Source organism: Trematomus bernacchii, unplaced genomic scaffold, assembly GCF_902827165.1.
Source record: "Trematomus bernacchii unplaced genomic scaffold, fTreBer1.1, whole genome shotgun sequence".
In the NCBI taxonomy this organism is placed as follows: Eukaryota; Metazoa; Chordata; class Actinopteri; order Perciformes; family Nototheniidae; genus Trematomus; species Trematomus bernacchii.
Genome location: NW_022987313.1, coordinates 10,109,832 through 10,124,080, shown reverse-complemented (window position 1 = coordinate 10,124,080; position 14,249 = coordinate 10,109,832). Strand labels below are relative to the sequence as shown.

The window sequence follows — 14,249 nt, the reverse complement described above, 5'->3', positions numbered from 1 at the left end:
ATTTATCTGATTACTTACTTTATTTAAATTGAGGATTTCCCCTTCTTTTACAAAGCTGAAATCATGATATATGACGATGAAGCTTGATTTGAAAACCTCTTTAGGATGCAACATTTTTAATTCCATTAAAACTCCATATCTGCCCAACTTCACACTTTTCTAACACATGCTCATCAGATAAATCTAAATGTATAGGAATGTTTAGACATTCTGTTGAGTAAGTAAGAGCTGATCAGTGTCAGGAAAAATGTTCCCTTAGTCACCTCCTGTAATTAAATTAGTATGGTTGAATAACAAATTAAATTCTTGTATTATTAAGTGATGCCCAGAAGCAAAAGGCAGCAGAGCAGGCCAATATAAAAAGTAGTTTGGCATCCAAGATCAAAGTGCCTACCTTGGTGGTCATTCCCAGGTCTATAAATCTGTGTTTGTGTGCGAGTAATTCACTGTGAGGTCCTCGCCAGCCTCTCAGCCCCACGCAACTAATCGTTCTAATCCCAGTTAACTCGATCGAACATCTGGAAGTGCTCTCTCTACCGGGCCGGTCATTCCCCAGGCACCACTCTCAATTCATAAATCATCTTTCTGTCTCAAAACAACGATCAAAAACGCATCGGGACAAAAGCGGCCTTCATTAAACGTATACAGTTAGGATTCTTTCGGGTATCTCAACCACGCTCTGTGGAGCCACGGTGCAAGAGGAGCCCGATATGTCTGCTCAGAGACACCAGAGGAGGGGAGAGGGGGGACTCTGTGGGGAAAAGAAGAGCAGGAAGTCCTGGCTTTATCCTTCATAAGCAGCTGTTTAGGTCTTGCCTCAGAAGTCTGAAATCCTCTGAGAGCTTGCCAGCCTTACAATCAAGATCTGCCTCCTCACACAGGACCGCTGCATGCAGCCACCACAAAGAAACAAAAGGCATAGAGGATCTCTGTGTTCATGCTTGTTTTATTGATGACATCCCAGGAGTACTGTAATGTACATATCCCAAAGCAGGCTGAATGTAAACTGAGTGTAACTGAGCTAAACACTGTTTACGCTCCAGATGAAGGGCATTCTCAGGGCACGTTTTACGAATAAAGTTTTCAATCCTTCATTGCTCAAAATCATCGCTGTGACCTCACAGGCCATGAAATGAAGGATTCTGGTCATCACAGTTGCTGCACACTGGAAATTGTGCCGAGCCAGCAGTCCCAGGGCCCCGGGGCCTCCGGTGCCTCCCCAAGCCCCTCGATCCCCCTGGAGCCCAGAGCGCTGCTTGGCATTCCACACACCATCTTTAAACAAAGCCCCGCTCTAAGGTCGCAGCACTCTGTGTCTCTGTATTTGTACAGTGAGGCACTGGCCGAGCCCTCGCAATGTTGTTTCAATGGCTGTTATTGCTGCTTCAGCATAGATAGGCTCCTGTGTTTGCAGAGCTGGAGATGCTCGTGCTCTTCATGGGACACGGCACCGTCTGTGGGTTGGAGGGGTCTTTTTTTTTATGCTGCCTTGGCATATGAAGATTAATAGAGTCATTAACCATGCCTAATGAGGCCACTGCTGGGTATCATCACTTACCCAGACACGAGAGAGGGATGCTAGCTGGGTGAGGCTGAGGGTGTGAGATAAAGAGGGTGTCTATAGAACGAGATAAGTGTGTAGATACTGCTCCTTTTTTCATCTGTGTTTTTCACAATTTAGCAACCTGCAGCCCATCAATGTTTCATTAGGCAGGTAATTGGATCCAAACAGCCTACTTACAGCCTCAGCACTTCATACAGCTCTTTCTTTGTTTGTGAGGACATCTCTTTTAGATAAGATAAGAGAATGCTTTATGAGCCAACAGCTGGGAAGTGTGCACTTTTGCAGCAGCAAATGGGGCAGTGCATTCAGAAGGCCATAGCCCTCTATTTTTGTCTTTTTTCTGTACTTAGCAATCAACGTGCCTGCATTAGCCCTTATCTCTGCTGCTCTTATGTGTCCGCCAAAGGCTTCTGGAGCTATAAGGATGGCAGCAGGGTGAATTGAAAGCATCTGAATTGGCTTTAGATTTCTCCTTCCAGAGTCTCTGGGTCGGTATGATGTGCAAACAACAGGGATGTCACATGTCGGCCTTTTTATTTGGCCTTCTTCAAAGGCGGCTAATATAGCGAGGGCAAAGCAGGTCCAGATGTTGATTATACCAGACTTGAGCATCTGGGTTTCACTCAATCACAATACCAGACCTCTGTTCATCTAGAGACAATATCCGTCGCAACGTGATCTTTAAAATAGCTCCATGGGAGGGGTATGGTTTACTTCCTGATCTGCTATTCCAGTAATTGAGTTTTTCCCATGTGGTTGCTTCATAGTGTGTATGTGTATCGCTCCGCAGGAGGAACAAGCATGGCTGTGAGATGTGTCGCTGTGTCAAGTGTCCCCCCTTCACCTGTGACAAGCACTGCAGTGAGGGATATCGCCATAACAGGAAGGGCTGCTCCATCTGCATGTGTAAAGGTAGGTGACAATACCTCTTTCCCCTTTCACCTTGATATCAATAATGGGATAACAATGTGGGGATAATGACACTGATGCTTTCATCACACATTGTTATTGTTAAAGAATAATTCTTCTAGATATCTAACCTTTTGCTCTGTGACGTTTTATGATCTACTCTGACGTCTGTTATCTCCTTTAAGGAAAGGCCTTGGTGCCATATGTGTTGTTGTCACCAGTTTGTGACCGGTCAACTCTCGGGCACAAATGGTAATTGTTGTGAGAACGCTGAGGCACTTCCTTATCGGTGTTTGTGGACTCTTAAGGTGTGAAATCTTTGAGGCCATAAGTGTCGGACGCAAGTGATTCAGTGTTCCCAGCTGTTTAGTCTACTCCCTCAGAGATGTTGATTACTCTCTGTGAACCAGTTAAAAGGTCTAGCATAGAGAGAGGCTCTTCAGAATTGACGTGGCAACTCTCCCGTGAAGTCAGAACCTCTGGCTCTTGGACTTGTTTTGTGAATTCTCCGGCCGAAGCTCCTAATAAACCATCAGTGTTTGACATCAAAGCTCCAGCTCTATCCCGTGTCTCCTTCCTGAGTCGGTGACTCCCACTGCATTGCTACACAGAAGTTTCCCCCACAGTTATATACAATAGAATACACTTTATTGTACAGTCGGATAGGAAACTGTTAATTTGTTATATGCCCTTGCCATGTCATCGAAGTTTGAAAAGTGTCCCCTTATAACCGTTCTCTGTTTGCTACTCACTTAACCAAGCTGAAGGAATTAAGTACATCGGCTCTTTCTCTTTGTTTTTCAGATGCGCTCTTAGGTATTTTCATTCTGCACCCAATTATTTAAAGTGGACCTATCATGCTATATTTGAATAATATAGTGTAGGACCATACCTATATAAGGCATATTTATACTTTTTCTTTTTCAAAATACCAAACAGATCATGCATTTTAGCCATGCCTCATTTTGCTCAATTTGAAATTTTTTAGCTCTGTTTTAGCAAGGGCTGATTCTGTGAGAACAGCACCACCTACAGGCCTGGCATATGTACTACAGCGTCTCCAGCGCTTTCGAACGGCAATGGCCGTGGCTGTCTCCTCCTGATTGGTGGAGTTGGCCCAATAGCCGTAGCGCCACCGTCCTGACGTCAGGACAGTGTTCAAATCTGGATCAGTTTTTATCAGATCCGTTGCAGCCCCTTTTTTAGAGATTTGGGTATGGAGGAAAATAGAGAGGGTTGTGTTTTCTGACACTTGGTGAGTTCCCTGGAACACCGGGGACACATATTCATGTGTAAAAGACGTACAAAAGTGCATTTTGCATGATAGGTCCCCTTTAAAGTGAATCAGTTCTAGGTAGTACATTATATTGTCAGTAACCTTTCCTAGTACACTGCGTGATACCCAGGAAAGTTGTTTTTGGTTTTACCCAGGAGGATATTAATAATGATTAACGATTTCTAACTACACCTGAGCTCATTCAGAGGATGAACCTTTTTAGTCTCAGCCCAAAATCCATAAATGAAAGGTACATAACAAATCAAACAAACAGTCAGTGCATCAATGGAGGATTGATAATCCCTGATACATTCATCATAGGTACTTCTTAAGAGTTATAGATCAAGAGTTGGCTCCTGATCCACAGCTACAGTTCCACCACAAGGTCTTAACTGTAAGCGGTGTAAAGGGTAGCAGATGGAAGGAGATAGGAGAGCTCTGTAAGCAGAGTTGAATTTCTGCCACTAAGCTGCAGCTTTGATTTCCTGTGACCTTCTGCTGCTCTGCTGAGGAGTCTTTGTTTGCTTGTTTTAGTTCTTATTGGTGTTTATTTTTATCCAGGGGGCTGTGTGTGCAACTCTAATTAGATTCCCCCAACCCTTAAGTTAAAAGCAGAGGTGATATTTATGCGGTGTGTTTATTTTTCCAGTTTATCTGTATTATAAATATATTCGCTTAAAATATACTTGTGGCCTACCTGTATGGTGAGGTGATCAGTGCATTGCTCCACAAACACAGTGACACACACAGACCTATAAAGTGCTGTTTACCTGCTGTTTGAAACTCTTGAATCAGGATCTCTGTGGACTGTTGAAATATTCAGGGGTAGGAAACACAAATATATACTTCCAAAAAAAGTTTGTGTGTTTTAAAGATTTAAATGGAAGAGGAGAAAGAAATAAAACATCTGCTTGAACTCTGCATCATTGTACGGTTCAGTGTGTTTGTTCCTGATCTCAGTGGAATCATACACCCATGCTGGGGCCCAGGTACTGGCAACCTAGGCCCTTTTATAAGGGCTAACAATGTGTCACTCAGCTACAACTTTTACGTTTTTTGTCAGTTACAAATTGTTGGATATTTATAAAGCTCTATAAGCTGGTTATATGGACATAAATACACAATAAAGAAAGATGAAATATCCTTGATTTGTGAATGTTCCAGTTTATGGAACCTGTGGAGGAAACCTCTGTGTAGCAATGCTCAGGAAAGAGACACGGTGAGAGTTGGAGCTTTGATGTCAAACACTGATGGGTTTATTCAGAGTATCGGCCGGAGGATTCACATCACGAGTCAGAGGGTCTGACTTCACGGGAGAGTTGCCACGTCAATTCTGAAGAGCCTCTCTCTATGTTAGACCTTTTAACGGGTTCACAGAGAGAAATCAACATCTCTGAGGGAGTAGACTAAACAGCTGGGAACACTGAATCACTTGCGTCCGACACTTATGGCCTCAAAGATTTCACACCTTAGAGTCCACAAACACCGATAAAGAAGTGCCTCAGCGTTCTCACAACAATTACCATTTGTGCCAGACAAGTTGACCGGTCACAAACTGGTAACAACACATATGGCACCAATGCCTTTCCTTAGAGTAGATCATAAAACGTCACAGAGCAAAAGGTTAGATATCTAGAAGGATTATTCCTTAACAGAACCAAACCCACTTAGCTCTCACTGAATGAATGAAATTGGACCTAAGACAATAATACTGGCTCTTTTTACTGTGAATCATAAATGTACTTAATGAAATTTCCACAGCAGATTTACAGGATCCCTGAGCCATAGCAGGCTATGTAGCTTTCTGTAATTTTGCAAAGCTTTTCCACAAGTCAACAAGTTTTTGTGCTTTTCATGTTTGTGTCCCTAGAAAGTAGCCACTTCCCAAGCACCACTGCCCTGGCCCCGATGCCCAGTTATTGCCTCACCTCCAATGGGAACAGGTACGAGGAGGGGGACGGCTGGCACGACGGCTGTCGGGACTGCTACTGCCACTCAGGAAGGGAGATGTGTGTGCTCATATCCTGCAGCGTGCCCAGCTGCTCTAGTCCCGTGGTGAGGCCGGACCAGTGTTGTCCTACATGTGAAGGTATGTGCAATTCCTATGTTACTTTATTCATTATCAAGTTGTAAGAGATGATATTGGTTTTAAAGGTTTATTCCTGGATATTATAACTGTAAATCTTATTTGTGGTTTTGGCCATTATTCCTGTTGGTAATTAGGTTATAAGGATTTTTGATTCTATTATTGTTTTCCGACATTTCCTATGACTCAATGACTAGGAAATGAATGCTGTACAATGAGATTTATTTTCATTATTTTTTATGCCCGACTTTTTTCAATGAAATGTTTCATTGAATACTATACTATGACTTTTGTGATATTTTTATGAATGATGTCATACTATAATGTATATTTTGCTGAAACTGTATTACATTGTATCTATTACTTTTTGTACATTTTTATGGCATACTACTTTGATTCATATTTTTAGAACGTACAATACTATGACTTTTTGTTTGCATGCCTATACAATACATTAATTTGGAATAAACTCCGATTTTTTGAAGATTTGTGGAACATTTTAACAAGTCTGTAACAAGTCCCTGTTTTTGTGTTTAATCAATCATGTGTGGTTCAAAACCAGTAATTGATGGTCAAAAATACCAAAATGACACCCAAGTTTTTAATCAGCTGGAAGGATCTTTTATGATCTTTTCCTCATTTGGAAACTACTCTCTATCAAAGACAGTGGTTTGTTTGTAGTTTTCTTTTAGATTTTTGTAAAGCCATCACCAATACACTGAATCAAGGCTCCACATGTAGCAACTTATAATATGTGACATTTGTTAACATTTCTAGGACTCACTTAGACAACCAATTACTTATAAATATAAGTGTAATTAACACACACACACACACACACACACACACACACACACACACACACACACACACACACACACACACACACACACACACACACACACACAAACCGTGTACAGTCCCAGTGTACAGTTCATTTAACAGCTTTGGATCTTTCAGGCTTTAGACTTGTTGGCCACTTAAACTCTCAAACATACAGTCTCTGTCTGTCTCTCTGAATGGAAAGCACACTAATCCACACCCACACGTTTTTTTATCCACAACCCTCCAACTCATGCGGGGTATTTATGGAGGAGTGACTCAGTTGGCTGTTCAAATATTTAGGAGTGAAAGAATGTCTACAACTTTCAGAAGCTACACACACTTTGCAGTCAGGGGACAACAGGCTAACTCTTCACAGATGTCTGCTACTCTGCTGGACAGAAAGATGTTTTCAACTAAACTAGTGTCAAAACACAACTTTGACACCACCCTAAATTGCCCACGGCTTCTTTTTTAATGGAAAGCGGCCTCCCATGCATCTTTATTCCAGTAACCTATGACTCCGTTTTCTCTTTCAAGATGGTTGCTTCACTTCATCCTGCAGCAGTTATTGTAATGGCCTAAATGAATGTTTGAATTTGATAGCACACACATGACTGCTTCCTTTTGGTCCTTCCCTTTTTGTAGATGAGTCAGGCAGCGGTCAGCCAGAAGGGATGGACATGGTGGTGTGCAGAGCACCTGGGGGGGAGTTTTATGTGGAGGGGGAGACGTGGAACCTGGACGAGTGCACACGATGCACCTGCAGGAAGGGACGTGTGCTGTGCGACACTGAAGTGTGTCCCCCGGCTCTCTGCCAGGCACCGGTTAGGAACAAGGACACCTGTTGCCACATATGCGAAGGTAATATTAAAAAAAAGCTACGGGGGTCATTTCAGATAACACTCAGCAGGAGTCACGAGTTGGGGTAGTGGGACGGGAAGTTTAAAATCTGTTTTGGATGTGCTATCAGCATGTGGTTTTTGAAGGTCTTGCATGTTGCACTTTGTCGGGGCAGTTTTATGTCAAGCACACAGACTCATAAAGAAACTAGCCAGGACTGGTTGGGTTTACATAGTGATCCTGCAGGCAGGCAGCAGCACATGTGGACTGTGGCCCACACCGGAGGTTCATCCAACTCCCCTTATAGCTGGAGGGGCAAGAATGTAACTATTCTGAGTAGATCTGTGGTATTTGTCTGGTTATGGGAATACACTTTGACAAAAATGTCAAGGTGAAAGCGCAAAAAACCACACGCATATTTTATTTACAACAGTACCCAAACACTGAAGCCTCTTCTCATAGACTTAGAATCAACATATCCCAAGCACTCCCAAGCATGAGGCCCACAAATCAGCAATGCATGACTGCGCCTGAGAGCTGCTCCTTGAGAATGCCGGCCCGCCTTATCGCTGCATCTCCCCTTCACAAAAGCAGATTGTCAGAGGCCAGCCTTTGATATATGTATGGGCTTGGTCACCAGGAATGTGGGAATAATACACATCTCACTGACAGGCCCTATGATGTATGTGTACAATAGAGTAGTGCAGTGTGCACATGCTAACTAAAGTCTTTGGTCGTGCGAAGGCCGCGGGGGATAAGGCCTCCGACTGAACTGACATCTGACATATGGAGTCACTTGTGTTTGTGTTTAACGTACAGTAAAGCATCTTATCTCGGCCCTAAAAGCTCAATATTGTTAGTGGATTGAGATGTTATACGTCTGGAATAAATCAGGAGCCATGTAGAACCAGGCCTCTCTAGGAGCAATTATTTATAACTCAGACAAAATTAGGTTTCTTTCTTTGAAAATGGCGATTCTCCACAAGCTAATCTGAGGCTATAACTTTGCACTGCCAGGTCATTAAGCATAACATAGGACACAGCCATATGTTTTACATTTGAGCCTTTTGTCTATTGTCGTTATTAACTCTATTTATGCTTTTGTGCATCCTCAGAGGAGACGCAGAGCCCCTTGCTGCCGGTGAACACCAGCCAGCTGGAGTACTGTATAACCAGCGATGGAGACGTGCTGCTGGCCGGGGACTCCTGGAAGGCCAACGCCTGCACCAGCTGCACCTGCAACAACGGCACCATTCAGTGTTTCTCTCAGCACTGTCCCGCCGCCAACTGCAGGGTGCCTGTGTTACGCAAGGGCCAGTGCTGCCCACACTGTCTCGGTGAGTATTTAGGTGTGTCTCATTAAAGAGTCTTTGTTTCAGCCCACTAAAAATAAACATAATTTTGAATTCTAAAGGTAGTTTATGTAAGACTTCCACAAACTTCAAATGTTGTGCAATTCCAACCAGCCTTTTCTTTTACAATAAGTGGTACCACTTTAACAAGGCACAGCCTGCTGTTGGGAAAGTTATAATTCAAAATGCTACATGTCAAAAAGAGGGTGTAACTGAGGCAATGCCTGTTTCCAGACTGAATGTGTATGTGTTTGTTCGTTAGACACAGCCACTCTGGCGCTGCATGGGCAAACACCATCATTCGCAACAACATTCCATGTGACATACACACACGGTCCACTCCAAGCAAAAACATTCCTCGGGCATCCGCACATTCACACGTGTTTCCTGTCCCCGGCTGAATCGGACCGCGACACTCTCTCTGTGGCGGCACAGGAAGGCAAAGCTCCATGTCAGCTTTTCCTATAGAGGAAAACCTCGGCATAGGCTCCCATTGTTCAGCCTGATGTGGCCGTTTCTCTGCCCTTTGTTTTTGTTATTCACCCTGTGGAAAACAGAGCTTTTTACGTAATGCCTCCACAAAGAGGTACAGTGGAAGTTAAGGGGACAATTCATATAAACACAGCTTATCAGTGAGACACCGGGGAGTTTATACACTCACGCGCAGTTGGAAATGTTTGTCTAGAATGTCAGCGTCAATAATATTAATGGTTTTACTCCTTAACAGAAGCTACAACGTCAGTTCCGGTGATGTTGTCCACCAATGGCCCGAAGACAACAACACCTACTACAATGGAGAGTAGAGTGTGGATAACCACTGTCACTGTGCCACCCATCATTGCTTATACAGGTACCTGCTCATTGGATAACTCCACACTCCCTCCTCTGTATATTCATTTTGATAGTAGTTGTAACCATATCCTAGTTATTGGTGCCATTGTTTGTACTCTCCCTGCCAATCCCTGCACATATTTATGCTAATAAAGGGTGTTTGAGATGCCTTGATAAGTGTAAATTATAGATTTCATAATTGTGCTTTGATGCTGAAATAAAACACTAGTGACAAATGGACATTGGCTAAACATGAGACACCAAGTGTTCATTTTTCATTGTTAGGTAATGAGCAGGGATTTTAGCCAAAGACATAATCTGTTCTCAATTTCCATTTTGTAATTTGTCCCACAGATGAGCCGGTTTTGGGCGAGAACTACCCCAGCCAAACAGAGATGGCTGTCATCTACCAATCAGCAGCCTGGATTCTTGCAGGCCTCCTCCTCGCCATCATCATCTTCCTCGTGGTGGCATTACTCATCAACAAGAAAAAGAAGTGGGTGCAGATGTCCTGCTACAGTGCACCAAAGAAGGTGAGAAGTGTATCAGTCGATCACATAAATCGGCTTGTTTTGAAGGCTTAAAATGGTGCTAAATGACACAGGCTCCCTCGTTTAAATAACAGTGTTAATGTGCAGATGGGTCACAGGGAGTTTTCCTGTGATCTTCCAGCTTCTGCTACAACTAGTGCTAAAGCTGCCACGACATGTAGGATTAATGTAGTTTCCCCTCGCGCTGTACCTTAAAGTGGAACAAGGTCATGTCTATCATAAAATCTACGACTCTACCATGAAATTAGTTTGTGTCAGAAAATTGAAATTTGTCAGAGAGTATAATCTAAAGTATGAGAGTCATTCTAGGTTTAAAGGGGCCCCGATATGCTTATTTTCAGGTTTCAAAATGTGTATTTTGTGACTCTACTGTGTTTACATACTTTAATGTTCAAAAAGGTCTTTGTCTTTCTAATACTGCATGAGCCCAGTCTGCTCTGATTGGTTAGCTGGCCAGCTCTGTTGTGATTGATCATTCACTTAGAAATGTCCTGCACCTTAGCCTATCACGTACAATGTGTTGAAGCGCTAGCCAATAGAAGAGGCGAGTGTAATGTAGTGATGTCACTATGTCGCAGAGTTAAACAAAGGTGGGGGGGAAGAAACTCCCTCTGGAGGGGATTTTAACCTCTGCAGACCCTTTTATAAACTACACACGACAGGGAAGGGTAAACCCCAAAAAAACAAAAAGGGCCCCTTTTAAACTACGCAGAGATTAAATTCATCCATGATGGAGTCAATAAATGGAAATTCTATAAACTTAAACTAGTACATTTTCAAGAAATAACTCAGAAATTCATAAGTTAAATTCTGTGTAAAAATGTAGTATTTTGGCAGTAGAACGCTTTGCAAGGTTGGGCAACTCTTAACTACGTCATACAGGAGCCATTTCATACAAGTCGACAAAAATGAGTACATTTTCATCTAGCTGTTAAGACCTGAATGATATCTTCAAACTAACAAGGGATTATGTTCTTTCACCTTTTCCTGCTTAGACGGTGATCCTCAAGAAGCACGTCAACAAGAACTCAGTGGTCTACATGGAGCCCTCCAAGGAGAACAAGTTTCAGAATGTGAAGAACGACTGTGGCATCATCCACTTCTCTCCAGAAATGAGCTCCACCTGTGGGGACAAGATGACCATCCCCAGGGCCAAGCTGAGCAACGACTGGCGCTAAAAGACAAAGAAACACCTCTGAAACTCTGCAGATCAGAGCTGTCCGACACCTCCCACTCTCTCTTACTGCTGTTTCCATGGTGATGAGTGCAACAGTGCACACACACACCTTGGGTGCCGCCGCCGCCGCCTTGTCTTTCTACCCTTTTGTCTGTGAAACTGAGGACGCTCTACAAGAGACAAAGCAAGTGACCTATGCTTCTTTTCAATTTGTGTCCATATTCTTCTGTGTTTGGATCGTTGTGGTGGAGTGGGATGCTGGGAGGTGGATGGACATATGATGGACATATGATGGACATATAAAGGACACAGCCACTCCGGGCTTTAAAACAGAGAGGGAGGCGGCCAGAGGCTCCTCCCTCACAATCAGACTTTGACTGTGAACATTGTAATATTAATGCTTATTATTGCCTCCTTTGAAACTGAAACTCTGAGGCAATAAGAGGAGCATTAAAAAGCTTTAGGAGAGGGGCTTGGGCTGTAGTTAAAAGGAAGGTTTTCGAGGATGATGCCCCCCCCCAGCAATGCTTCATGGATGTAATAATTTTCTTCAGCAGGGAGGCCAAAGGAACTGATAATCCAGTTGGATCAAATTGGGTTCAGCAGCCAAATCATAAAAAGTCAACAGGCTTTATATAGACCCACAGATCCAAACCCCCTGCTTTACAATGTGTGGTTTCCATCTTAGTTTTTGTATATTTCTACAGTATTTGTACTAGTTTTAGTGTTGTTCTTGGCCACCTCTCGTTTTTATTATGGGTGTCTCGGCGGGGCCAGATTGAAACATTTCGAAGATGCCAGTCTAAACATTCCTGCGATCAAGTTCAGGAAGGACACGCTTCCAAAGTAATAGCCTTTTGTTTCTACCTTCGTATGACCCGAGTCATTCCATTCATAAAACTACAAACCACAATTCTCAGAAAGGGAATTTGTGAACTCCTTCTGCAAAACGTATCTGCAAAACGGTAGCAAGTCGCCTTCATCTTTCCACTCTGTCTCATCCAGAAGGACTCAGTCGTACTTCATCATTATTAAAATTGCAAAGTGTAATGATGTTCATCCAGGAAGAATGTCATTTTATTGAGTGAATAGCGGTGCCAGACGCTTCATCTGGACCTATGAGGAATGTCTTTGATATCATGCCTCGCTTCATAAACTTCCTTCACAGCTGTGTGGAGCTTCTGCTCACACCGAATGTTGATGATTCATTTTAAAGCCTTAATTCTATAGCCTTAATGCATATCTCATTTCATTTAGTTACTGTGTAAACCCATATCCAGGAACTTAAAAACGGTAATATATTCACCCATTATTAAGATGAGCAGATATTGTTGTACAGCGTCACAGATGATTCCCATCATCTTCAAATACAAGTGAATTATGTGATGTGGAAGAGTGTAAGCGGAGCTCTCTAGTAACGCTACCCAAGGGCACACATTACAGAGCGTGTTAAAGAGACGTAGCACTTTCTTTGGAGCCAGTGTTTCTTTTTTCTTTTTCTTTTTTAGAAAGCTCCCTGCAGGATTCTTGTAGGGATAAAATTCCTAATCAGGGATTTGATAGGCATATTAAGCCCTCTGAGATGTTAAACCACTCAAGTGAACATGCTGTTGCAGCTACAGGCTCTGTACCAATGTGATCAGAACGGGGAGAGGATAGAAACTGAGAAGCATTACGAAAACAAACCTGGGTTTCATAGGAAAAGGTTTTGGATCAGAGTTCTCAATCCTTTGCCAATTTCTCAATACAAAGACCTTTCTGATGCCAAAATTGGTTGGAGACCAATTTATATTGAAGTGTTTTAGTAACTCGGTAGATTTGTGTCTGTTTGAATCATGACCATGTGCTTTAAAAAGAAGAGGTGACTGTAAAAGCTTACGCAATTCTTTGTTCTTCTATGTGTAAAAAAAAAAAAAAGTAGTTTAAATTAGTAGGACAGAAGAGTACCTTATTTATTTTTTCACATAGCTTTATTTATTAATACTAAACTATAGTTTGAGATTGTCTTTTTTTTTTGGAAAATGAACTTTTGGTAGCCAAAGCTGCTGTACAATGTAGACTATTTACCATTTCTATCTGCTATATTCTATACAACCTTATTTATTTCACTGTTGCAAAACCTGTAAATATGTTTCCTAGATGAACTGTAACATTTACACTTATTTTGAAAAATAAAAGTGTGAACCAAAGTGTCCCGTGCAAATGACATTTAGAGGAACAATCCCCCAGCGATGCCAGTGCAGTGATGTCATTCAAGATGGTATCTGTTAGTGGTTCTTAACCTCACTCATATTCACATCTGGTGCTCGAGTTCTGTCCCAAATGGGACTGTCTTCTCTTAATGTCTTTAAATCTGATCGTTCTCTCCTGTTCTCTTATCAGGTAGCATTTGCAGATGTGTTTAGTGGCGGTAGGTTGTTTCTGAGGGGGGTCCTTTGAGATTTGAATACAAGCGAAAAAGCAAGTAGCCCTCTCATCTATCCAATGGGCTAATAAAAGCCCGGAGAAGACATGCAGGCCTGGAAACCTGTATAATCCTCCGCAGACTGTGCTGTTGTTTTGACTTGTCCGTCAAAGCTTGCTCATAAACTTCAAGGTGAGGAAGCTTCTCCGGAAGGATCAATAAAGTAAACATTAGGGTCAGTTTCCCAGGCCTTGAATATGTCAAATACGCAACACAAAGCCTTCAAACTCCACTAAAAACTCCCCAAACATGTCCGACGTGTCTCAACTGAGCAATAACTGAGTTCATAGCAACAATAAGGTTAAGCATTAGCTTATGAGGTATTACTCAGTATGCAGGTAGTCAATAATGAGGCTGCATTTTGTTGTACTCAG

At 42.5% G+C, this 14,249-nt stretch overlaps 1 protein-coding gene across 4 annotated transcripts in view; it reads left to right on the top strand.

The window, feature by feature from the left end:
* crim1 (cysteine rich transmembrane BMP regulator 1 (chordin-like)) overlaps positions 1 to 13,600 on the top strand; it is a 34,256-nt gene extending 20,656 nt beyond the window's left edge. For 3 of the 4 annotated variants that reach the window (XM_034131189.1, XM_034131122.1, XM_034130968.1), the window contains 7 exons: positions 2,355 to 2,476; positions 5,620 to 5,838; positions 7,306 to 7,521; positions 8,616 to 8,849; positions 9,580 to 9,702; positions 10,038 to 10,216; positions 11,230 to 13,600. In XM_034131189.1, coding sequence (XP_033987080.1) covers positions 2,355 to 2,476; positions 5,620 to 5,838; positions 7,306 to 7,521; positions 8,616 to 8,849; positions 9,580 to 9,702; positions 10,038 to 10,216; positions 11,230 to 11,412 — 1,276 coding nt within the window. In that variant the 3' untranslated portion in view covers positions 11,413 to 13,600. The remainder of the gene's footprint in view (positions 1 to 2,354; positions 2,477 to 5,619; positions 5,839 to 7,305; positions 7,522 to 8,615; positions 8,850 to 9,579; positions 9,703 to 10,037; positions 10,217 to 11,229) is intronic. The other variant, XM_034131046.1, reaches the window with a different exon arrangement.
* Positions 13,601 to 14,249: the final 649 nt, after the last annotated feature.